The following is a 26,492-nucleotide window of genomic DNA, read 5'->3' on the forward strand; positions in this document are numbered from 1 at the left end:
TTTGTAAACCTCGTTAAGTCTTGTTATGATTGTTATATGCCCCCGAGGGTTAAGGAATAATGTTTTATCGTGTAGTTTCATCACTTGCCCTGATTAGGGTTTAGAATTTCCGAACACGTGAAAACTCTAAGTGATACTTTATATTAAGGTTGCGAGTAGTACAATAAGAATCATAATGGAAACCCTAATATACAAGGGTTAGATGAGTTGACCAGTTTGACTTGTTGACTTTAGTTGATTTTGACTTGGCCAAAAATTGACGGTTGTCACAAAATTCGCAGCTTGCACTTTCACCGGTAGGGCCCTTACTTGGTGGAACGGCCACGTGAAATCTCTGACACTCGTCGTGGCTAATTCGAAACGCTGGGAAGACTTGAAAACTATGATGTTGAAGGAGTATTGCCCAAGGGGTGAAGTGCAAAAATTAGAGCAAGAACTGTGGAGTCTCAAGATGACGGGCTCTGACCTTGCAGCTTACACTGCCCGATTCAACGATCTAGCTCTCCTCTACCCAGCGATGGTCACTCCGGAAAGCAAGAAGGTGGAGCGATACCTCTGGGGATTATCTCCCCAGATTCAAAATAGCGTGTTGGCCTCACGGACAGCTACCTTCGACAGTGACAAGGAGTTAGCACAACAACTCATTGATCATCGGGCCATCCACGTCACTGTGACAACCACCTCCGGTCAAGCAAAATGAGGGAACAACAAGAGGAAGTTCTGGAACAATAAAAAGAAACAACTGGAACAGGACCCCACCAAGAGGCAACAAACTGTTACCATCCATGCTGCCACTACTCCTTCCACTCCAGCACCACTAAGACAATATGTTGAATCCCTTCCCAAGTGCAACTTTCACCACAACGGTCCTTGTCGTGAACTGCACTGCAAAAGCTGTAACAAAAAGGGGGATACCGCCCGTTTCTGTAAGGCGTCTGCCCAACCAGCCAACCCGGCCGCCAACGCCAGAGCAAGTCGAGCATGTTATGGTTGCGGGGAAACTGGGCACAACAAGAGGGACTGCCCAAAAGCTAGAAACGCAAACGCCGGCGGTGTCGGAAGGGTCTTGGCCTTAGGGCAGGGAGAAGCAAGGGAGGATCCCATGGTGGTTACCGGTACGTTTCTCCTCAATAACTCATATGCATGCATATTATTCGATAGTGGAGCGGAGAGGAGTTTTGTTAGCCACAAATTCAAACAATTATTAAAACAAAATCCCCAAACACTAAAAGATACATACGTCATAGAAATGGAAAATGGAAAGACAGAAAGCACTAACGACATATAATCAGGGTGTACCCTCACTCTAGACAATCACTCATTCAAAATCGATCTATTGCCGGTATCAATAAAAAGTTTTGACATCATCATGGGCATGGATTGGTTAAGCTCAAATCGTGCTGACATTCTGTGTTACGAAAGGGTCGTTCGCCTTAATCTGCCGAGTGGCGAAACTCTTGTCGTCTACGGCGACAAACCCAGTGCAAACCTACAAATCATCTCTTGCGCCAAAGCCCAAAAGTATCTCCGCAAGGAATACCACGCCTTCTTAGCCCACGTAGTGGATAAGAAACAAGAGGTGAAGAACGTCAAGGACATTCCGGAGGTCTGCAATTTCCCTGACGTATTCCCAGAAGACCTTCCCGGAGTTCCACCCGCACGACAAGTCGAATTCCGAATCGAACTAATCCCCGGAGCTACCCCCGTAGCCAAGGCGCCCTATCGTCTAGCGCCAGCCGAGATGCAAGAACTTTCCAGCCAACTAAACGAACTGCTGAGTAAAGGGTTCATTAGACCCATCTTCTCTCCTCGGGGAGCACCAGTTCTGTTTGTGAAAAAGAAGGATGGATCGTTTCGCATGTGCATCGACTACCGCGAGCTAAATAATCTTACCATCAAAAACCGATACCCTTTACCCCGAATAGACGACCTATTTGACCAACTCCAAGTAGCATCTTACTTCTCAAAGATCGATCTGAGATCGGGATACCATCAACTACGGGTTCAGGAAGAGGATGTTCCTAAAACGGCGTTCAGAACTCGGTACGGTCACTACGAGTTTGTAGTAATGCCCTTTGGGTTAACAAACGCACCCGCAGTGTTCATGGATCTGATGAACCGGGTGTGCCGGCCTTACCTAGACAAGTTTGTGATTGTATTCATAGACGACATTCTGGTCTATTAAAGGAGCGAGGAAGAGCATAGCCAACATCTACGACGGGTATTGGAGACACTAAGGGCGGAGAAGTTATATGCAAATTTTTCGAAGTGCGAATTTTGGATCCGAGAAGTGGACTTCCTCGGTCATGTGATTAGCGAGAAAGGGATACATGTGGATCCCTCCAAGATCAAGGCGATCGAGAACTGGTCAGCACCAAGGACGCCTACAGAAATCCGCCAATTCTTAGGCCTTGCTGGCTACTACCGAAGGTTCATCCAAAACTTCTCCAAGATTGCCAAACCACTTACCACCCTAACCCAAAAGAATGTGATTTTTAGTTGGGGAGAGAAACAAGAAACCGCTTTCCAAACACTAAAGCAGGCCCTGTGCAGCGCCCCGATTTTATCCCTACCCGAGGGAACCAAAGACTTTGTGGTCTACTGCGACGCATCAAACCAGGGTCTTGGGTGTGTGTTAATGCAACGAGGAAAGGTCATTTCCTACGCATCGAGGCAATTTAAAATGCATGAGGTCAACTACGCCACACATGACCTCGAATTGGGAGAAGTAGTATTCGCCCTAAAGATCTGGAGGCACTACCTTTACGGAACAAAGTGTACCATCTTTACCGATCACAAAAGCCTTCAGCACATCCTCAATCAAAAAGAGCTCAACATGAGGTAGAGACGGTGGGTAGAACTACTGAATGATTACGAGTGTGAGATTCGTTATCACCCAGGTAAAGCCAACGTGGTAGCTGACGCCTTAAGTCGAAAAGAATACTCGGTTCACCGAGTAAAGTCATTAACCATGACAATCCATTCGCACCTGTCCATGCAAATCAAAGAGGCCCAGCTGGAAGCTTTGAAGCCTGAGAATGTGACAGGTGAGGCATTAAGAGGAATGGATAAGAATCTAGAAGTCAAGGACGACGGAGCTCGTTATCTCATGAACCGAATTTGGACACCGAAATTCGGTGGGTTCAGGGACGTCGTCCTGAACGAAGCACACAAAACTCGATACTCTGTACATCCCGGTTCGGACAAGATGTACCTGGACCTGAAGAAACTCTACTGGTGGCCGAACATGAAAGCCGAAATCGCTACCTACGTGAGCAAGTATCTGACTTGCGCCAAAGTAAAGGTAGAGTACCAAAAGCCTTCGGGTCTACTACAGCAACCTGCGATACCCGAATGGAAGTGGGAACGAATAACCATGGACTTCATAACCAAACTGCCTAAGACAACGGGTGGTTTTGATACCATTTGGGTAATCGTCGATAGATTGACCAAATCCGCGCACTTCCTGCCAATAAAGGAGACCGACAAGATGGAAAAATTGACTAGGACGTACATCAAAGAGATTATACGACTACATGGTGTGCCGATATCCATTATCTCTGATAGAGATAGTAGATTCACTTCACGGTTCTGGCAGTCCTTACAGAAAACTCTAGGGACCAGGCTAGACATAAGTACGGCCTACCACCCACAAACCGACGGGCAGAGCGAAAGAACTATTCAAACCTTGGAAGATATGCTAAAAGCTTGTGTTATTGACTTCAGTAAAGCGTGGGATACCCACTTACCACTTATTGAATTCTCGTACTACAACAGCTATCATACTAGCATCAAGGTCGCGCCATTTGAAGCTCTTTACGGCCGCAAGTGCAGATCACCACTGTGTTGGGCTGAAGTGGGAGATACACAGTTAGCAAAAGGGCAAGTCCCTAACAGCACCCTCACTGGCCCTGAAATAATAAGGGAGACTACGGAAAAGATCGTACAAATTCGAGAAAGACTGAAAGCATCTCGAGATCGACAAAAGAGCTACGCTGATAAGCGACGCAAACCCTTGGAATTCCAAGTTGGGGACCGGGTGCTACTGAAGGTCTCACCATGTAAAGGAACGATACGTCTTGGTAAACGTGGTAAAATAAGGCTCTGTTTGATTTGTGTCTGACCTAGTCGAGTCAGACGTTCTTGGCTGACTAGGTTAGATGTAGGTGTTTGATAGATTAATTTTGGTTGTTTGACTCACAAAGAAATATCTGAGTGGGTTAGAAGAAAAAAAGGAGCTGAGCGAGAAAGGGTTTCTACGTTTCCAATTTTACCCTTGCCTTTGTAGAACTATCAGCGCCTCCATCCCCTTCGGTTTTTCTCCTCTTTCAACACGTTTTTCTTCTTCATAGAACAATAAGATCCTCAATTTGAAGTTTCGATTTTTATGTTCTGATTTGAACAACAAGAATCGTTGATTTGAAGGTTCGATTTTTTTGTTCCTCTTCTCATCAGGTAACTTCTTTTCTTGTTTAAAGATTCGTTTTTTTTTTATCTTTTTTGTTGTTCTTTTCCTATTTGGTGTTCCGATTTTTGCTATTATATAGCCGATTTTTGTTGTTTGTTGCTGTGTTATTGTTTGCTGCTAATGTATAGTTCCTTAAGACTGATTGGGTCATATTTTTGTTGTTTGAATTTCAGATTTTTGGTGTTCTGTTATTGTTTTTTGTTTGTTGTTATGTTGATGTTTGTTGTTTTGGTCAATTTGCAAATTAGCTGTTTGAATTTCAGATTTTGAAGCCTTTGTTTGATTCTTTAACAATTGATGAAATTTCAGATTTTGAAGCCTTTGTTTGATTCTTTAACGATTGATAAAAACGAGTGTTTAGTAGTTAAAATGAGTGAAATATGGCAATCTTTGAAGTCTGTATTTGCTTCAATAGTTCTTGCATTGCCTAGTGGACAAGAAGCTGGACAAGAAGCTGAGATTTTAAATGAATGGTTAGAAAATAAGCATATTTGGTATTTGTGAGAATTTTGAAGCCTTCATGTAATTGTTGTTATTATTGTTGTTGTTTTTTATTATTATTGTTCTTGTTGTTGTTGTTATTATTATTATTATATTGCATAGAAACGTGTAGACCGTAGGGCATCGGGGTACCATGGTCATTTTGCATCGGTCAGCACATTCAGTCAGATTTCCAATCAAACAGCATGATTTCTTACTCAGTCAGAATTTCTTACTTAGACAGACCTTTCTCAGTCAGCAACTATCAAACGGGGCCTAAATCCAAGGTACATCGGGCCGTTCGAAATCCTTGCCAGGATTGGCCCGGTGGCATACAAACTTCAGCTACCCCAAGAACTTAACAACCTACACCCGACCTTCCACGTGTCAAATTTAAAGAAGTGTCTGTCTGACGAGACTCTTGTGATCCCACTCGAGGAAATCAAGGTCAACGAGCGTCTCCACTTCGTAGAAGAACCGGTAGAAATCATGGATCGAGAGATCAAGAGAACAAAACAGAGTCGCATCCCTATAGTGAAGGTCCGTTGGAACGCTAAACGAGGACCCGAGTTCACCTGGGAACGCGAAGATCAGATGAAACAAAAATACCCACACCTCTTCCCAAACGCCTGAAGTCCCAGTCAAAACGCTAATTTCGGGACGAAATTCCTTCTAACGGGGGGGATGATGTGACAACCGTAAATTTCTGGTAAAGTCAAAGTCAAATAAAGTCAACAAGTCAAACCAGTCAACTCAATTAACCTTTCGTATGTTAGGGTTTACATTATGCTTACTTTGTACAACTCACTATCTTAATATAAAGTATCGCTTAGAGTTTTTCAATGTTCAGAAAATCTAAAATTCTAAAAGGAGTAAGTGATGCGACAACTCGATAAGACACCTTTAAGTACCCTTCAGGGGCATATAACACTCATAACAATGCTTAACGAAACCTACGGTCCTTGCACTACGAAGAAAAACACTAATAAAGGCCCCCGGCAAAGTCTCTCTAAATCTCTCCCATTCTATCTCTCTCTCTCCCAAATATCTCTCTCTATCCCAAATCTCTCCCAAATATCTCTCTCTATCCCAAATCTCTCCTAAATATCTCTCTCTATCCCAAATCTCTCCCAAATTTCTCTCATATCTCTCTCAAACTTTTATAAACATCCGTACCAACCCAATCCTTTCCTTTGTTAAAAACAACTCAAAATCGAAGGAGAAAAACCAAAAGAACCCTCTTGGTCCGGAACCGGACAATTTCGCACCTCCCTCAGCTTCGGAACTCACTCACTCCGGAAAGTGGCTCCGGAATGCCTTGCTTCGGATCATCTCGCATATGACAGGAGGACTTCGCCCGGACAGCCTCGCATCTCGGAAGCCTTGGATCCACTCCGGAAGCTGCAGACCCGCTCCAGAATCGTAGAAATGACTTCGGAATTTCCACCTTTGACTCCGGAATTGTGATTTTGACTCCGGAACCCTCGCAAATCCGAGCCCCACTCCGGATTTTCAACCATTTCGGACTTTTTAGTGATTTTGACTCTGGAAATTTCCTCATACTTGTAATTTTCATGACTTAAACTCTCCAAACTCATATTTTGATGTATAAGACCCTATATATTCATATTTTAATCACTTTTTAGGGGAAATCTTAATCTAAGAATAATATCTATTGTGTAAGATATGGACGTAGAGTGTTGAATTTTAATAAAGTATGACACAAGCTATCCTTCATGCCCACTTATGACAACCTTCAGTCACTATTCCTCTCTACCTAGTCAACTACTTGTCCTCTCATACTCCCTCCAGCAAGAGATCTTAATCAAAAGCTGGAAAACTCTCATCTCTCCTTCCACTTTACTCACTCTCTCACCAAGAAGCAAGCACCTCTCTTTCACTTTCTCTCTCTAAAAACTCGAGACTCCAAGGCTGATATTGAGCTTTTCACTCACTTTTGGTAAGTATTTTCATCCTACATTTGAACAATATTCACACCTTCACTCAAATTATGGATCTCTAATAACAAATATCGCCATATTTGCTCTTAGATCTTCAACTCTTCAAGCACTTACCAAGTGTTCTTGACTTGGAAACCTCTTCTCTCTAGCATTCATCTAAGGAAATCACTCAAGGTGAGTTCATACCCCTACATTTTCATGTTTTCTTCAAGTGTTAAGGGGGGAATACAAGTTAATACACCAAAAACTTAACTAAATTCAAACAATAGCTTTCATCAGAAACGTTGAGTCCTATTCAAGGACTGTTTTGACCATCTTAGACTTAATATCTTTCAAAACTGTTTAATATGCAAGTAGTTCAGGTTTATACCTTTCTAATGACTACTTGCACATCTCCATACGATGTTTCTACAATTTATGGTGATTTTCACAAAATTGTCTATCATTTCATAAACGAATTCGGACCAGTCTGTGAATATGAACAATTTCATAAACGTTAGAGACTTCTAAAAATCATAATAAAAATTACGAATAAACTAAACACATTTACTAAACTCTTAGAGTTTATGGATTTAGTTTTCGACTTCGTATGATTTTTCTATGATCTTTTTAAAACAGTGCAGAAAGGTTAAAAACTAGTTAACACTTTACAACTTACATAGCACTTTGTAACATGTTGAGCAAAGTGTTTATCCTTGATGACTCTATCTTTTACATGTGTTTTCTGTTGAGTTACATAATAGAAATTATTCACTGAATTGTAAGGGTCCTTTATCATTACAAACATACTAGATGAAACATAAGAAGTATAGTTTATGGGTTGTACTTTTCAAACATACTACATAAGAAGGGGATTTATTTCCACCAGACAAAAAGGTTTTATATTCAAACCACACGTAAACTCGTTAACGTAAGTTGTGAGACAATTCTTCAATTGTACTCTTAGAGTACGGGTTAAAAATTCCTATAAATTATAACCAGAATTTCTTGTAGGGAGAGCGTGATAATTGTATATAGATCTATATTGGGATTGACACCCCACACCTTGCTGGTAGCTACAGCGGGACCTGTAGGTCTACGGGTGACAAAAGTCATAGGATCTTGACGTCTGAAAAACGTTATAGCAGGTCCATTCTAGTTATAGTATGGTTATAACGACTCACAAAGGGAGTTAACAACATTTCAACTTTACGGGAAAATTCTACTTTAAAAAGTGGTTTTATCTATCTAAAACTGCATACATCGTTTTAAGTACGAAATACGCACAAACACTCGGTCTTGGGATTTAAGACTACATGACTTTTTATAAGAAAAATATTAGATTTTTCTTGGGTACACATTACAATTACAAACACGTTATAAGTACAAAATACGCACACACACTCGGTCTTGGGATTTAAGATTACACGACTTTTTATAAGGAAAATATTGGATTTTTCTTGGGTACACATTACAATTACAAACACGTTATAAGTACAAAATACGCACACACACTCGGTCTTGGGATTTAAGATTACACGACTTTTTATAAGGAAAACATTGGATTTTTCTTGAAGTATACGTTACATTTACAAACAAAGGTTTTCAAACTCTACATCCAAAAGCTTATGAACTCACCAACTTAATTGTTGACACTCTTTCAAAACTACTTGTATTCTCAGGAAACCAGTGAAACATGTAACCAACAGTATTTTGAGGATGGGACGCAAGACGTCAATTTATACATTTTTGTAATCATAATGTAATTGATTTTGGAACATGTAAACTAATACTATGGTGTAACTTTTTCAATTATATTTATGATGGTTGTATTTACTATGAGCATTATTATACTTGTTGTTGTGATACTATACATGAAGTCATTTCCACCCCCGGACGTTTCCGCCATCTTTGGTTTGGGGTGTGACAGAACTGCTAATTTAAAGAAACATATAGATTTACTTCATAAATAACATTATGAAAAAAAAATATTCTTAAAATAAAATACATAGTTTCAGAACATGAATGTAAACATCCATTAAATGGTAATTTTAATTTATATTGCTTCAATATTTGCAACTATTACAATGTTCCTAGTCTGAATAGTTACTAAACAACCATTGTTTATAACCAAATACGAACTAGTTTGCTCTCTCCCTCAACCATATGTGCAACGACCCTCCAAGAGTTCCTTTCGTTCATTTTTTTTAATAAAGATGGTGGAGTAAGCAATGACGTGAAGTAAAGAAATCGACGGGAGTTACGTTGTTACGCATATTCAATTCTTTAATTGAATCCAATTTACAACTATAGCACCTGAACTTTGATACATATTACAATATTCACCCAAACTATATTGAATATGATTTCCCCTTTTTAATTAACTTTAAACTAGTGGTGTACACGGGCAAAGCAGTGGCGGCGAATAGTTTTTTTCGGCGATATGTTTCTTTTACAAAAATATTATGTTCCAAAAGAAAGTGTATGTCTAACACAAGAGAATCCAACTTTGGCGTTATCTATGTCCATTAGACTTTGACGAGCTTGACTTGTTTCATCCACTGCTGTTAGGTCTCTCTCTAACCAAGATATCTACCAACTCTCTCATTTCGTGTATCAACTAGACGACTCACAACTTGTCTAACAGCAAGATGTTCGTTTTTAACTTGCCTCTATTTTCAAAACATCCAAGGTGAGTCTTTCAGTATCACCCTTCGATAGTCTACGGTTGAAACTCCTTGACCACCTCCATAAAAAATAGCCATCGATTACCTTGAGCCCTCCATCGCTTGAGACAATGAAACCTCACGCCTCCTCGTTAGACACATGCTCACCACAAAGCACAAATGATGGAAACAAACCCTCACTAAAAGTAAATTGGCCTTTCATGACACGTATTGTGTGTCATAAAAGGGTACAGATGACATGCAAATACGTGTCATAAAGGAAGACAACACGCATTTGCGTGTCGTAATCTTACAACGCGCATTTACGACATGCATTTACAATATGCAATGTGTGTCATAAAGGGGTATAAATGACACGCAATGTGTACCATTAAAGCCCTTGTCATAAATTAAGATGACATGTATTTGCGTGTCATAAACTTCGGCAGCCATTTACAATACGCATTTACGACACATATTTATGAAACGCATTTACGATATGCATTTATGACACGTATTTACGATACACAATTACGACGTTCATTTACACATAATACAAAAACACATAAACAAATATATACCAAAATATTTAATTTCATCCAATAACATCATGTCAAACAAGTTATCAAAAATATTGTACACTACATGTCAAATGCTAACTAACATTTAACATTTAACAAAAATATTGTTTGTCAAATACTAACTACCAACAAAAGATGACCATTCTTCAGGAATTTCATCAATATGCATGCTATCAAGGAAAAATTATTGTTTTGTAGTGTTTTAAGGATTTTGGGTTATAAGCCTATATAGATGAAATTATATCTGCCAATTACATGCTTTCCTAATCGAATTATAGCTTAAGAAAGAAACGTTTCACCCACTTATATCATCAATTTTAGTAGAGAAGATAAATATATTCCTATACATCCTCTCACTCATATAAACAAATAACATGTGGAATACACTGAGTCCCTCATTTAATCTTCTCATTTGATTTTGATTTTGATATTCATTTTGATCTAATAAATAGAAAGATTATAAGAACAAAAGATAAATTGATATTTAATTTCTCATTATTTTAATACCGTGTCTTTGTTGTTTTTTGGTTTGAGCTTCCACTCAAATTTCTCGTGTTGTGTGTTTTGTGATTTTGGGTGCTACAAGTATCATTGTTATTACAACAATATACCGATGGGTTTTATGGATATCAAATTCAATAGTAGCTTCTCCTTGAACCTTGTAATGTTATATATGGCGTAGTTTTCTAGCTTGTCGATAGTATAATGATCAGCTTACGATTTGAACCCACCAGCTGTGTATCCAGCATCCACAACAATAACTTGTCCAGTAATATATGATGCCGCCGGGAGGCAAAGGAATGCGACCAACGGAGATATTTCATCAGGTTCTGCCATAGATGACCGAAGTGGAGTGCGAGCCATCAGTGCCCCTAATGCTTCAATATTTTTTTCATCAACCTTCTCCTGTTTCATTATAACATACATTAAACGGGTTCTAGACTGTAATTAATGAGTCAATATATACACATGAAATTATGTATGTTTTAGAATGAATCATAGCCAGTTCGAAAGGATGCATCTGTTTGTTATGATTCACGTACAGCCAAAGACATCCATGCATGGCATAAGTTTCAATAGTTCCAAAAGCAAGAAAATTGCAGTATTGCAAATCTAAAAATCTTTGAAAAATGATAGTGTAATTAAGTGTGCTGCGAAGACCTTTTAAGGTTCTTACGGAGTTCATAATGGTGGTTCTGACACCCCATGGAGCGACAGTATTGGTCCGAATATTGTCTTTTGCCCACTCACAAGCCAAATTCTTGGTCAGCTGATTGATAGCACCTGGAATGAATTATCGATTTAACCAACGATATTTGATTCGTCTTTTATTCTTATAAAAAGCTATTAATTGAATAGTTTAATATATGACCTTTAGAGGCTGCATAAACGGACATGGAAGGAAGAGCCGTAACACCAGAAACGGAAGAGATGAAAACAACACTAGCATCACCGGATGACTTGAGCAGTGGGTGTGCTAGCTGAGTCAAATGAAATGGAGATTGAAAGTTCGTCCCCATTATAAATGTGTAATCTTCGGTTGTGTGCTCGGTTGCATCTTTAATTCGGGTAACTCCAGCATTGTTTATCTATTATAAACAAAAAATCGATATTGAAAAAATTAACACGGGTTATATCAATTTCTATTGATTCATAAATATCTAATTTAGTTTTAACTTTTAACACGACTTACAAGGATGTTGAGTTTGGCATCAAAAATGGAAGAGACCGTGTTCATGAGTTCCTCCCTTTGTTCTTTAGAAGACAAATCACAAACCGAACCAGTAACAACATACCCTTTGGCTTTCCATTCTTCCAGCCTTTCATTGATCTCTTTTGCATTTCTAGAACACGTATGTATAGATGCACCGAATCCTGCTAATTCCTCCACTATTGAATAACTACAACAAAAAGAATTGAAAACATCTAATATTCTAATTAAAACATGAATTTAATTACTATCGATCATCAAGTAAATGTTCGACCCGTAGTTTACAATAGAAAAAGCAGGCAAGTAATAAGAGGACTAACCCAATGCCTCTGGTGCCACCGGTGACAAGAGCAGTCATACCCTTCAGAGACCATCTTTGCTCTCGACTACTAGCCATCCTCTTCAATACCGTAGACTTTATTATTTATTTTTTTTCTCTAGTCGCTATGTGTGTGTAGTTTATATTCATAAACCAAACCTCAATTGAGGTCATGACAATTGCTTCTACCTATAACAATAGAAAGAAGTCAAAAAATAACTAGTGTGTAGGGTATTCTCCGCCTTGTAACTAATAAAAAATTAAAATAAATTATATGCATATGACTATATATTAAAATTTTAATGCAATAAAATTAAATATATAAATCAATTGGCGGCAGCTAGATACCTACCATTTCCTACTATGGAAGTTGTTGTTTGCGTAATTTGTTTTATTTGGAGAGCCGGCAATCTTAGGCAGCGTCGCGTCAGTTTGCTTTCTTTTGGTAGCATTGAGATTAGCCGGCGAAATATGTTTGATTTGTACACAAACTAGGGAGGTGTATTTAATTTTCTTTCGACAGAATAGTTCCATCGGTAATTACCACATAACGTTGACAAAAAGAGTTAGCCCAAAATTAGCAACGGAAAAGCATCAAATTATTGGCCGAGTTGGAACCATGGGGGTGCTTGCGATTTTTTTTTTTTGAAATTTTGAAATCATTTCCTACGGATTCCCGATGGAAACTAAAAAAAATTGTCGTTATTCCGTTGTAAAACTCCGCTTAGAAAAATGGTTTGGCCAAGATGCAAACTTGGACCAATTATGTGAGCATGAGTAACCACTTGCCGATTTTCTTATCAGGGCTCATTAATTTTCATTTTTTCTCATAAAAATTTAACATACATTCTAAGATAACTCATTCGTTGGTATTATGTCGTAAATATAATTAACTAGGATTTCACCCGCCGCACGTTGCGGCGGAAGTAATGGATTTAGAAAACTGAACTCTTTCAGTAGTAAAATAGAAACTTCGAATGATTTAAGTTGCGAAAACTACTAAAATCAGGGACCAAAACCATGCATAAAAATTTAGGAGGGCGTGAGTTGTCAAAGCATAAAATTCAGGGAACAAATCTATGTCAAGCGAAATGCTTAAAAGTAAGCATGAGAGCATAAAAAATATTTACATCAAAAGGTAAATAAATTCCACCAAAACGTAAAAAATAGTTACGTTGAAACATAGACAAACTAAAATTTATACCAATACATACATAAAAAAGCAAGTAATTTTTTTAAAAATTAACGAATGAAATTTCTAAATTTACGTCGAAACGCTGACCACTTCGAATTTATACCGATACATATATAAAAGTAACACATATTAAATTAGTTTTTTTATATATAAATTAACGAATTTTACAAACTTAAAATTCAAGAGGTTTAAAATGACATTTTACAAAGTAGAGGGGTGGCAACCGTATACAGGGGTAAACATATTAAAAAATGGAGCGGGTTAACGGAAATGATATTTTTCAAAATAAATTGGTGAAATATGTACATGAATTCAAAGTATAGGGAGTGAAAAGGAAAATTAAAAAAATAGTAGAAGTGAGGAAAAGAAAAGAAAATAGCACAGACTTTTGTATTTAGAAAATGTCATTAATTGACTATGTTTATGCATATATCTTTTTATGCATGTTTGATAAAATTAGTTTTTCATATCCTAAAATAATTTTGTACAAAATAAACATCACATGGAGTTTGGTTTTTCAAAATTGGACATAAGATGTAACAAATTATTATTTTAAAAATAAAACTCGGTTTTATAAAATCGTTAATAACGACAAATTTTGAAATACTCCATTATAAGTTTTAAAATGGTGATTTTTGTAACTTATACAAACTTCAAATATATAAGTAATAAAATGAAGTTTTATTAAAGATATAAAAGGTTCAAACGCATTCAAAATTAATATCGGTTATTAAAATTAAATTGCGTCAGATTATATAAAAACTAGCTTTTTATATAGAACCTTTAAAAGTAATTTTCTTTTGAAAATTGATACCTGTTGGGTTATGAGCATAACATCATTCCTATGGTGTTCAAGCAACCCTAATTGCTTTGATCTAGGTTTTCTAATTTGAACATACAATATTGAATACCAAAGCAATAAACCCTAATCTAGCATGCTTATTTCGAAATAGACATAATAAACAAGTTAGAATGATTACCTCAACTTGTTATGTAATAATAACAAGAACTCCTTGACCTTTGAAAGCTTAGTGCCTCAAATGTTGCACCTCTAATGGAATCACAAACACTTAATGCAACAAGATGACTTAGGAGAGAGAAGGAAATCGGCTAGGGCAACTCCAAGAAGCATAGGGCCGATTTCCATATACTAAGGGATCTATTTATAGTTGAGGCTATTAGGGTTTTATGGTGGAAACCTTAATTTCCTTGCTTATGGCTTAAGCAATCCATGGAGCCCATCTAGAAAGCCCTTGGACGAAATCCTTTTGGACTCTCCATAGATTTCGTCCAATCCCTTTCTATTAGGAATTCATAGCCCAACTAGCAACTATCAGATAATTGCAACATCAGTCCCCTATATTTAATCAGTCTCTTTTAATCACCAAATTAATTTCCGATCAATACTAATTAAATAATATGATTTCCAAATAATATATTAATCTTGTAATATATTAATAAAACCATTTTGAGTACAAATTTATTATTCATATAATAAATTCTACTCTCTCTCCTCTTGTCATCCTATCAAGTTGCATGAGTGAAGGCAACCCAAAAGGATCATGCTCATAATCGGGTCAAGTACATACCAAAATAGTTATGGGCTTAGACACCAAATCCAACAATACCATGGTTTATTATATGCATGTAATAACCATGATATCATATGTTTTTAAACTATAATTATAAACATATAAATACCTTTTTTACAAACCTCAAATCTATGCAATCCTTTTGAAAAACACATGCACGTCTCTTGTATGCACTAGTGGGATAAAGGATGCCTAACCGCTTAGTGTTGTCTTTTGATGGCCGGGGTGTCTTCGCGATTTCTATAACCAAGTTATAGGCCGATTACACAAGTTTTTTAAATTGGACGATTTGATCGGAAATATTTTGTGATAAATGATACCTAAGCAAGAGAGTTATAAGGCATAGATAGGATCAAACATTTCTAATTAAATTTGTTATTAGCGATCCCATAAATCTAGGAATTATATAGTAAGATATAATTGATAATCGATATCTACCGAGTTGAATTCAAATGGATGGGATAAAGGATACCTAACCATTTATTTGTTTTGCAACTTGGGTCCTAGACTTTGATAATTAATATTTTTGGAAACTAAAATGGTATTAATTATTAAAGATTAAATATTGAAAATACTAAATGAATTTTGTTGAAATTTTGTAGTTAAATAATTCATTCTCATTATCATGAATTGTCATTTTCTTTAATGACTAAATGAAACAATAACATTCAATAGATACAACTTCGATTAATGGGTTCATGTCTTAAGAGACAATCTCGTGAGAGATATGAAATTGTATACACTTAAAGCTCCTAGTCCTAAACTATTTGCTTTGAGCAATAAGCCTGAACATGATACCTAGTAAAGACACCACCGTGATGCTTAAGATGCTTCTAACATCAAGCTAGGAATAGTTATTCATGACTTCTAGGAAGTCTTGGATAATTTAAACATATATCTAATGATATAACAGGTCAAGCAATATTCCAATAAATACAGTGATATTTTATTTAAAACTAGTTTAAACATTGGAATCATGCAAAGCTAAAAGAATCACCTTGTGTGATCCAGGAGGCCCATGTTTTATGGACTGAACACCTTTAAGCCCAATAAATCTACTAAACCCACATGGATGAATCTTGTTTCTTTTAAGAAGAAACTAGACACTGGAAGACGACTTACTCCTCTTATTTGGAAAGAAAGTCGGAAAGAGACTAGTACTTCTTGTATCTACTAGATAGAACTCATATTTTTCATATAACACTTAGGTACTTGGTACTTAAATGTTAATCTAATATTTGTAAATGGCTTGCAAATGTTTATTGAAGAGTACCAGCTGAGCACAATCAAGTTGGAACTACACTCTCGGAGTTTAGTTTATTATTTATGCTTAGGATATAAATTACTTGTAATGTAAAACAATATTTGTTTTGGAACAAAGTATGTTTTAATTTAGCATGTCTAAATTTATGTCTCAGTTATTTTATTCAAATTTTTGATCATTTACTCAATCGTTTTTCATAACGATAATATTCATATTCTGAAATGATTAACTTCTATTTATGAGACTAGATCTTTTAATAGAATTATGAAGTAAATATCAACATTTTATAAATAAAATTAAGTTCTATATGCAAGTACTTTTGACTTAAACTTGTTTTAAATCAAACTCATCTTTGGCATTGTTATCTTTATTATATAAATGACATTCACATATTCTAACTTCAAGAAAGGGATCTTTGAAGGCAAATAATGTAGTTTATTTGACATATATGAACCTTATAACTTCATTTCTAATGAATGTCTGAGATTAAGCACAAGATACCAAATTAACTTTATTAACAACTATAGTAGTTTTAATTATATTTTACGTGGTAAAGCATAATTGTGAAATCTTGTTTGAAGGTTTCAAAAGTTGAGATGCAAACCGGTAAAAACCATCTAAGGTCTTAATGATAATAAATGATTAATTAAATCTTACTTGGTATGATTTACTTTCTAATCGGTAGAAATATCCTCCTTTAATCTTTTTGGGATAATACTTTAATCACTATTAATTGTATCTTGAATACAAAAACCAACTAATAAGTAGATTAAACACTTTATAAGATTTAGTATGGAAAGGCTCCATCATCATCTTACTTAATGTTTTGTGGATTTGAAGCTGATGTTGGACTAAAGCTTCTAAACCCAAAATCTGCTAAACACATATTTGTATAATACTCTAAATGTGGCTTAGATTATTATATGCAAACCTGCCAAGAATAAGTCATCTTATTCTTGTGAAAGCTAAGTTAGTATAAAGCAAGCTTCTAATGACAAAGCGAGTGGGAGGTACATGAAACTTGAAGCAGCTCAAGAACCATAACCTTATGTAGTAATAGTTGGCACTAGTTTTAACAAGGATCGTTAAAATTGAATAATATCTATTCACAAACACAAATTGTTCGCATTAATGGTAGAATTCATCTGTGACTTGAGAAATGTGGAATCTCTCATTGATGATATTTTATTGATGGTTTCTGGAAAATCCATCAAATACCAAAATGCTATGTCAGATCTCGAATCTGATAAATGACTTAGAGTCATGAACATGAGATGTAATCCATGTATGAGAATCAAGTATGAGCTTGATTAAAATCTGTCCCTATAGCAAGGCTAGAAGGAGTAAATAATTATTCTAGAAAGAATAAATTACATGGATAATCATACACATTTAAAGCAAGACTTGTAGTAAAAGTATTTTCTCATACTCGTGTCATTGACTGTGGTCTTCATCATACTCATGACATTGACTGTGATCAAACCTTTTTCACAGGTAGCTATGATTAGATCAACAAGGATATTATTTGCTATAAATTCATATTCTTAATATGAGATATAGTAAATAGATTTCAAGAAATACCATTTTTCTTAATAGACATCTACTGGAAGATATCTATATAGATTAGCCTGGAGGTTTTCTTAATTTATGTTATCCTAACAAAATGTGTCGATCTTGAGATCCACTTTTGGATATAAAGCAAACATCTCAATGTTACAATCATCATTTTATGTAAAACCACAAGGTATGTTTTTATATCAAAATGAATAGAACATGTGTGTTTACTAAGAACTAGTAGGAGCATAGTGAAATTCCTAATCTTGTATGAATGAGACATACTTAATCATTTGAAATCACATTCCGACTAAACAAGGACGTTTTCACCTTGACTCGAAAAGTATTTCTAAAATGAAAGACTTAGGAAGGAGAAGAGACATTCTTGGAATGTAAAATCTATAAGAGATAGATAAAATGAATGTTAAAAGTTTCATATCCTTATACATATATTGGCAATATCTTGAAAGGGATCAAGACACAAGATTCTTTTGGAGAATTCTTGGCATTGTCATATGGCACCATTTTGAGCTAGCCTCAAAAGTACATAGCTCATAGGTTTGAACTAGATGACATGATTTATATTCTATTTGCTTGGCAAATGAATTCATCATTTACGCCATATTATGCATAGGACATGGTATTTGATCATGCTGTAAGCATGTCATAGGATACTAATTGAATACATGGTTAAGTCACTGGATGACTAAGAGAGCATTCTAAGAGTACTTTAGAAGAACTAAGAGAATGTATATGAGACAATCAGTTTAGAAAGAATCTTTATGGAAAGAGCTACACAAGATGTTAATTTCTAAACAGATATAAATAATTATGAGTTATAATTGGATTTTGACTTCATTATGGAATGAAGGGTAAGTCTTGTTGGAATGAGGTCCAAGCAAAACATAATTTACTACAAAATAAGAATACACTACTTTAGAAGTTGAATTCAAATATGATTGGATGAATGGATCATTGAAAAACTATGTTGATTTCTGCCATTCAAGGATCACACAGAAATCTTTGTAACTTCAAGAGTATACTTAATCAAGCTAAGAGACTCTATGTCACGAAAGAACACCAATCATATTCTCCAAGATATTTAACTATACCTAGAGTAAAGTTAAGTATAGAGATGATAGTATTCACAGAATTCACACAAATTAAATTTTGTCAGATCCATTGATAAGGTCATTCTTTTGAGCTAAGTATGAATGGTCATACTTCAGCTATAAGACTTTATTATTCTAGAAATGGGTTTTGATTTGGATTTGGTATTTGGATATTGTAACATTATAACAACAACTATTAGATAATGTTATGATATATTGGGATATAGTCATCACATTTATACTTGTTGTGTTCTATATTAACATGTTTAATCCATGAATAATGTTATTATTCTACAAGTTCATAGTCGGTTATAATTGTGGGAGCAATTATGAAGTAAGACTAATATGAATTGGATTGGTTGACTCTCACTAGATGAAAGTAGGCAAGTGGTTGTAACCAAGTTTCATAGGTACTTGTCAGAGAACTAGTATTGAACTGGCCCGCATCAAGATCATCTCATGGATCGCTATCGTGAATGATACTTGATTAAAAGGTACTATCTTTGTATCCTTAACACCTGAGATACATAGTAGGACTTAAGTATATGGAGTACTATGCTTTGATAATGGACAAATGTTGTTCCTTAATCGGGCAGTTATAAAAGCCATTTTCAGGTATGGTGTGGACTATGCAAGAGGCTTATGTAGTCAAGATGGGATTTGTTCCTCTTATGTGCTGAGAGTTAGACATCTAAGGCGCCTTACCAAAAGTTGAACAACTAATGAGATTGATCGCAATCTGAATCTCATGTTCAACATGATGCGTGTGTGTGTGTGTGTATATATATATATATATATATATATATATATATATATATAGAGAGAGAGAGAGAGAGAGAAAGAGAGAGATGGGGGAAGAGAGATATAGTATGTTAAAAGTGTGAGGTGGGTTGAGGGTTGAATTTCAATTTTATTTTTTCTTTTAATAAAAAACATTAAAGTAATTAAAAAATGAAAAAAGAAAATATCAAGGGCAAAATCGTCATTATAAAAAAGTTCAAAAAAAATTTGACCAAACTCGCAAAAAAATGAAAATTTAAACCTGTGGTACTAGTCCAAACCTTTTTTGAACCAAAGTGGCAAGTTTTGTGTGGACACTAAATTATGAAACTTGAATGAACTCATGGATATGGATGGGTATACAAACAAAATTCGTTCATCAAATTTGGGCTCGAATTTAGTATTTAGGATATAGCATGGATAGGCAACACATGAAAATTAAAATATTATGCTTTATTCTTGATAGAACTTCAAAAGAGTCTTGAAATGTCTCCTAAAAAGGATTGATCAGTTTTGGATCTAACTGAAAGATCTAGTATGCTTAAGAGTCATATTAAAGTGATATTGCTAAATAACATATGATACTAATGGGTCACACTAACAACAACTTGATACAATTGATTATTTATTAGAAATTGATTTTAATAAATATTCAATAAAACTCTTATAATTAAATTGGAAATTATTTATTTCATGGAAATAATAATTTTTATTAGCAAGTAACATTATATTATTTCATATGGTATGAATTAATAAGTCATGCACAACTTTTTGGACTAGTTGAAAACTTTTTGTCTTTTACTCAAAAGACAAAGTTTATATTTTATAAACCTTGAGTTTATAAAATTTAAATGAACTTTCTTCTTCTTTATGCAATTTTCGAGATTTGCATAAAAAGAAAAAGTGTATGACTTGTTTAATCATGCTTTAAAGGCATGGGAGACATGCTTATGACGTTGGGGACAAGTTTGCTTAAAGTGCTAAGGACTAATGGTTAATACATTCACTTTTTGCATATAAATAAGAGGCTTGCATTTGGCTAGAATGCTCATACTTCACTTCTTGCAAATGGCCGAAATCTCTTCCCTCTCCCTCATTCTCTCTAGTTTTGGTTAGAAAACTTGAAGAACACTTGCATCTTCAAACCTTCTTTAAGTTCATATTGGTTATGAACTTAAAGCTTAAGGGTTTAAGAGTTTTGGACTAGCATGTACATCAAGTTGAGTCATTGTTGGTGTCTCAAAGGTTCTGCATTCTTCATCAACTTCCAAGCCTCCCAAGAGGACCCAAAGAACTACAAAGGTTGTTATTTCTTCACATCTTCTTTGGTTGGTGTTTTAATCTTTCTATAACTTGCAAGAAGATCATTGGTGGGTATAAAATGTTTATATTATTTCAAAAAAAATCAAAATCTTTCGTTGCCATATTTTTCTAGTTTATGAAACTATTTTTGAACTAAAACCCAACACTAACAAGTTGTGTTGAAAGCTTCAACCAAAATTTTAGGCTTAGACTTTGCTTGGACCAATAATATAATCTGATATAATATATCTCAATAGCTAAACGGTGGTCAAATTAAAATTTAAGGTCTTAATTAACACAATTAGAATTTTGGGAAATCTTCGAAATAGTCCTAATATTTTACTCTAATTTACGAAAAAGTCTCAAACTAAAATTTGTTTATGAAAAAACATGAATTACCGGTAAAAATAATTATTTGATCCATTTTTCCTGGTTTACCGGTTTCATTATTTACTTGGTTCCATTAAAGTCTCATTATTTTACCATAATTTACAAATAAGTCTCAAACTAAAATTTAGTGATGATTTGGCCATTTTCTCCATGTAACATACATATTACATGTTTCATTGCTGACATTGACACATAATCATTAAATAAGTTGATGAGATAGAAATGTTGGGCCATATAATGTTATGTTTACCATAAAACTTGATATCCTGATGTATTGTATATTTTTTGGAATATAAAATGCATCCACTAAAGACTACAATAATTATATAAACTAGTAACAACTTCGTCGTTTTTTAATTTTATAAGAAATTTCAAATTATCTATCTAATCTTATGTAACCCAGTATATCCATCTCATCAACTCATTTTCAGCCCTTTTTCTGGAAACATATATTTTACCGGTTTCATTGCTGACCTGGATACATAATAATAAATAAGTCGATGAGATAAATATTAAATTTTACGGTAAACTTAGCATTATATAATTCATCGTATCCATCTTTTCTGTTCATAAATGACTAGGCATCCAGATCAGTAATGACATCGGTAAAATGTATATTAAATTGAAAAAAAAATGGTGAAATCATCACTTAATTTTAGTTTGAGACTTATTCGCAAATTATGGTAAATAATGGGTCTTTAATGGAACTGGGTAAGTAATGAAATTGGGAAAAAAAAATGATTAAATCGTCATTTTTACCGGTAATTCATGCTTTTTTTCGTAAAAAAAAATTTAGTTTAGGAATTTTTTGTAAATTAGGATAAAATATTATAACTATTCCGAAGATTTAGGAGAAAAATGATGACAATTTTGAAACTTTGATGATTAAAAAATCAATGCTCCTTGAAGATTTTAAAAATCATATAAAAAGTGAATGGAATCATATTAGTTCACCATCTTATGATCCACCATCTTGCAAAACCGATCTATTGAAACTTATATGTTACAAAGACTAATATATGCGATCTATAATATATTACTAGAAAGGTTACCCCCGCTATGCGGTTACCCCCGCTATGCGGGAGCCAGAAGCTTTCAATGTTGTTTCCGAATTGATAAATATGACAGACATAGAAAGTGCAAGGATGAAAAGTCCGGGCTTTGCCCTGGACAAAAAATGTAAAAGTTTTGACTGCAAGGACCAGAAATGTGAAAATGGCTAAAGAATTAAAGGGGTAGAAATTAGCAACTTTTTAGAAAATGGATCAAAGTTGTCAAACCGTTAAAGTTTTGTGGCCAAACTTTAAATATTAAAAGGTTCCAAAAAAATGTAAAAATATTGATTGCAAGGACCAAAAGTGTCAAAATGGGTAAAGAATAATGACCAAAGTTGCCAAAAAAAATCCAAATTTAGTATTCCTAACTTCCAACAATAATACAGGGACCAATTCTGCCAAAAAAATAGGAAGTTGAATGAAACACAAACAAAAGGACATGAATAAATTAATTAAAGAAGTACATGGACCGGATATGTAAATCAAGGGACCAAACTTGGACAAAGTATCCCAAGTTTATTATTCTTTTCTTCCACAACTTTAATATATATACTAGAAAGGTGTCCCCAAAGTTTGGGGGGGTTGGAAGGTGTCACTTGAAATGGTAGCCACAATAAAGTACATTACTATTATCTGCAATTCGTCTGTACATTGCTATTTCTTAATTTTATTATTACAAATGAAGAGGTTTTCAAAGAATATTGGTTCTAACAGTTTTGATTTAAGAAAATTTTGAAATCTTGTCCTTTGACATGAATAACATCCACAATTGATTTCCATTCCTCCACTTGTTCCCCTGTTTATGTAAACTCCCATCTTTTTTTGTTTCTTGTTGGAAATGAGCAAGCATAGCTTTCGAAACAGCAGTTGGTAATTTCTTATGGAAATGTAATAAATGTGAACTCCTACGATTACAACTTATCATCCCTTGTGTACCATGCGCTTAGCTTGCAAAATAATGGAAAATAAACATAAAGATGACTTAAAATTGTTTTGAATGTAAAAATATAAAATTTACCTCCTCTGTAATGGCTTGAATGTATATGCTCCGACCATGGAGCATAGTGTCCTGTATATCTGCACATAAGTCATGAGGAGAATTATTTTTCAGTTGATTAAAACTACATATATGTAACTTTATATTCGTAAATTTGTTATCTTTATTCCGAAAGCTGGGCTACAATACCAACAATTTGATTGAAAAATCAAGACGTGGGTCCATTATGTTTAACAATGTTGTTACGTTGAAAAAAAAAGGATGTTAAAACATATAAAAGGGTAAAATCGTCATTTACAAAAATCTAACAATCAAGGAGTAACTGTAACTTTAAAAAAATATGCAGTTGAGCAGTGAAATTGTAGGGTTAACAAAACAAACCAACAAATTAGTTCCTAATCCTTCAAATTATAAATTCAATTTTGTAGTCATTAAACAAAAAACAAAAAGGTAAAAATCTAAAAATGTTAATGTTGGTCATTTTATTTATAACTCGTTTAAATAATCAGATTCATTCAAACACTTAAATAATGACTTAATTTTTTGTTATAACTCGTCATCTAATGTGTGATTATAGTTTAGGAAATGCATATTAATTGGTTAGTGTTAACATACTTGTCCGTAATGGCGAAAGAGAGTATAGATCTGCATGCTCATTTGGGGTAAGCTGTTATTCTAACTTAGGAATGTGTTTCCCTTGAGTACTTCTACCACTGTAAACACAAACAAAAAATTCAAGTATAATGAGAAAAATACCCCTAGAAGAATAGTAAACTTTTGGGTTTCGTGTGCCTCACAGTGAGCCCAAAGTTCATACCTATCGAATCCACTTTCACAGACAGTCCTTACATGTGAGAAGGGTAAAAAGGGTATTATAGGAAATATATAATCTTGAAGTATGCAACTATCTAACAATTTCATTTATAGAAACCACATTGTTCTTATCTAAACTGAAGAAATATTCTTTAGCCTTACTCCATTGTTGTGACCCATTTGCACATTTACCAAAATTGTAATGTAAATAAAAAAGAAGTTGTAAAGGCTAATAACTATGTAAAAAAATGGACAACAATCTTTATAAAATATGTAGAAAATGTTGTTCTACTTTCATAAAACAGGAGGTGATGCTGAGACGTGTTCTTCAGTAAATGGCAATCAAAACTGCTTAAAAAATAAAGATTACACAATAAATGAAAGCAACTAACTAACCTTTGATGACTTCTCGTCAGATTCAACAAATGATCATGGAGCCTGCAAAAATTAAAATGCATACATTCAAATGTCAATTCTCTAAAGGATAAAGTAATCCATATGGTACGTTATCTATCCTATTCAGACGACGGCAGAAAATGAAAGAACTACAAATTTAAAATCAGTTAAATTACATTAATTTCTCATATTAACATCTACATATATGACATACCTATATAAAATGAACAAAAGAAGATCAAAAACCTTTAAGCAGCAGTAATCTCAAACATAAAAGGTTTAAAGAGCCTTTACCTGAAAGATAAGAATGCAGACAAAGAGAATTAATAAAGTTTAAAAACAGAGTACTTTTTATAAAGATTATGTGAATCAATGTTTGCAGCATAAACTGTAACTTGTAGCCAGCAAGAACTCATGTGGATTAAAATCTATGCATTGAACCTGGCCTTCATGAAACTTGAAATCATGTAAAAGCTTTCCAGCGGTTAAATCCCATAGTTATCAAAACCGTCAAATATTGCAGACATCAAAGTAACATAGTTAAAATTTACAAACAAAGTGACATTTTTTATAATTAAAAAAAACGATATTTTACCTTCACACTGTTGTCCTCTCCACCAGATACCACCCAACGACCATCTGGTGTAAATCTTGTTGCATTGACCCCACGTGGGTGACCTTTGTATGTATGTATACATCCTTTTCGTCTTATGTCCCATATTTTTAGATATCTAAGTAAAAAAAATAAACAATGTCAATGAGGCAATACATCGAACACGTTATGTGCACTTACAAACCACAAAAGGAATCATGAGTAAGCAAATAGAGAGGAGAAATTTAGTGCGATGAAGATTTGGAAATGAACTAAAAACCACTGGAAGAAAGCCCTTGAATAAATTCAAAAACTCAACAAAAAAATCGACAGAAGTAATTAATAACGAACAAATATTTTGGGAAATTGCTAAGTTCACCGAAGATGTGAATCAACAACTGGAATACAAACCCCTTTCCAGTTCTTTGAAACATACATCAGAAAAAAATGAAATCAGACATTGATCAAACCTGAGAAGCTTTTCAACTGATGTGGACCCGGAAGTACCGAAGAAGGAGGGAGCAGGCAACGACTGTGAAGCCGAATCTTCTTCATCTAGAATTTGGGTGAAACGGAAATGAGGAGTGGGATGTGGAACAGTGGGAGACGGCGGTGGAGACTTTGGGATTTTTGAGACGAAGGGGAGGCACAAAGTTGGTGAAAGGGCATGGATCGGTAGAAGGAACTGCAATTCCAAGAAGAAAATTAAAAGCGATGGAGGATGGAGTAGTTAGGCGGTGGTCTGGAGGAAGGCAGAAAGAGTAGAATGATCTGGAAGGAACTGGTGGCGGTGGCGGTGGCGGTGGCGGTGGCGGTGGCGGTGGCGCCGAAGAAGCAGTAACTGGTGGCGGTGGTGGTGGCACCGCAGGTCAGCAAGCAGGAGGAAGAAAAATGAAAGCGGTGGAAGGAACTGGTGGTGTGATAAAGAACGAAGCAAGGCGTTTGGGATGGTGGGGCGGTGACCATGGTTGAGGCAGTATACCCACGAACAGTACCTGTGGTCGCGGTCGTGCAGCCAGACGGCTGCATGAAGTAAAAGAACCATCGACCTGATGAAGATGATAAAAGGAAGACGGTGGAAATTGGAACGGAGATAGATAAAGGAAGACAGTGGAAGGATCGGGAAGGAATACGCATAAGCCTGTGGTAACCCAAGGAACAGAAACAAAAATAGAGGGACCGGAAATGTAATTTAAGGGACCAAAATTGGGCAAACTATCTTAAAACTTTTCACAACTTTAATATATACTCCCTCCGTCCCATATTAACAGTCCACGTTTCTTTT

The 26,492-nt window shown here is 35.1% G+C and overlaps 1 protein-coding gene and 1 long non-coding RNA gene across 3 annotated transcripts; both read right to left on the reverse strand.

The window, feature by feature from the left end:
* Positions 1 to 10,592: 10,592 nt before the first annotated feature.
* LOC145119554 (tropinone reductase homolog) lies at positions 10,593 to 12,329 on the reverse strand. Its single transcript, XM_079055226.1, has 5 exons — positions 12,167 to 12,329; positions 11,829 to 12,036; positions 11,508 to 11,724; positions 11,313 to 11,419; positions 10,593 to 11,041 (listed from the first exon to the last, which is right to left on the reverse strand). Exons 1-5 carry the CDS (start codon positions 12,241 to 12,243, stop codon positions 10,850 to 10,852), a joined length of 801 nt encoding a protein of 266 aa, XP_078911352.1. The 5' UTR covers positions 12,244 to 12,329; the 3' UTR covers positions 10,593 to 10,849.
* Positions 12,330 to 23,005: 10,676 nt separating this feature from the next.
* LOC145121248 (uncharacterized) lies at positions 23,006 to 26,351 on the reverse strand. Of its 2 annotated transcripts, none has more exons than XR_013714557.1 (7): positions 25,678 to 26,351; positions 25,211 to 25,346; positions 24,830 to 24,909; positions 24,616 to 24,657; positions 24,022 to 24,119; positions 23,428 to 23,486; positions 23,006 to 23,351 (listed from the first exon to the last, which is right to left on the reverse strand). It is a non-coding gene; the product is annotated as an uncharacterized LOC145121248 (long non-coding RNA). The 2 variants fall into 2 exon arrangements; XR_013714556.1 differs by having other exon boundaries at positions 23,006 to 23,356; positions 25,678 to 26,350.
* Between the last annotated feature and the right edge of the window lie 141 nt (positions 26,352 to 26,492).

This window comes from Lactuca virosa, chromosome 6, assembly GCF_052849685.1.
Source record: "Lactuca virosa cultivar CGN04683 chromosome 6, Lactuca_virosa_CGN04683_v6, whole genome shotgun sequence".
Classification (NCBI taxonomy): domain Eukaryota; kingdom Viridiplantae; phylum Streptophyta; class Magnoliopsida; order Asterales; family Asteraceae; genus Lactuca; species Lactuca virosa.

Bases quoted from the DNA above. Each gene is read 5' to 3' on its own strand.
- LOC145119554 (XM_079055226.1), bottom strand. From the start codon at position 12,243: ATGGCTAGTAGTCGAGAGCAAAGATGGTCTCTGAAGGGTATGACTGCT. The intron at 11,725-11,828 runs GTAAGTCGTGTT...TGTTTATAATAG, and splicing joins ATGCCAAACTCAACATCCTT to ATAAACAATGCTGGAGTTAC. The intron at 11,042-11,312 runs GTAAGAACCTTA...ATAATGAAACAG, and splicing joins GAACCACCATTATGAACTCC to GAGAAGGTTGATGAAAAAAA.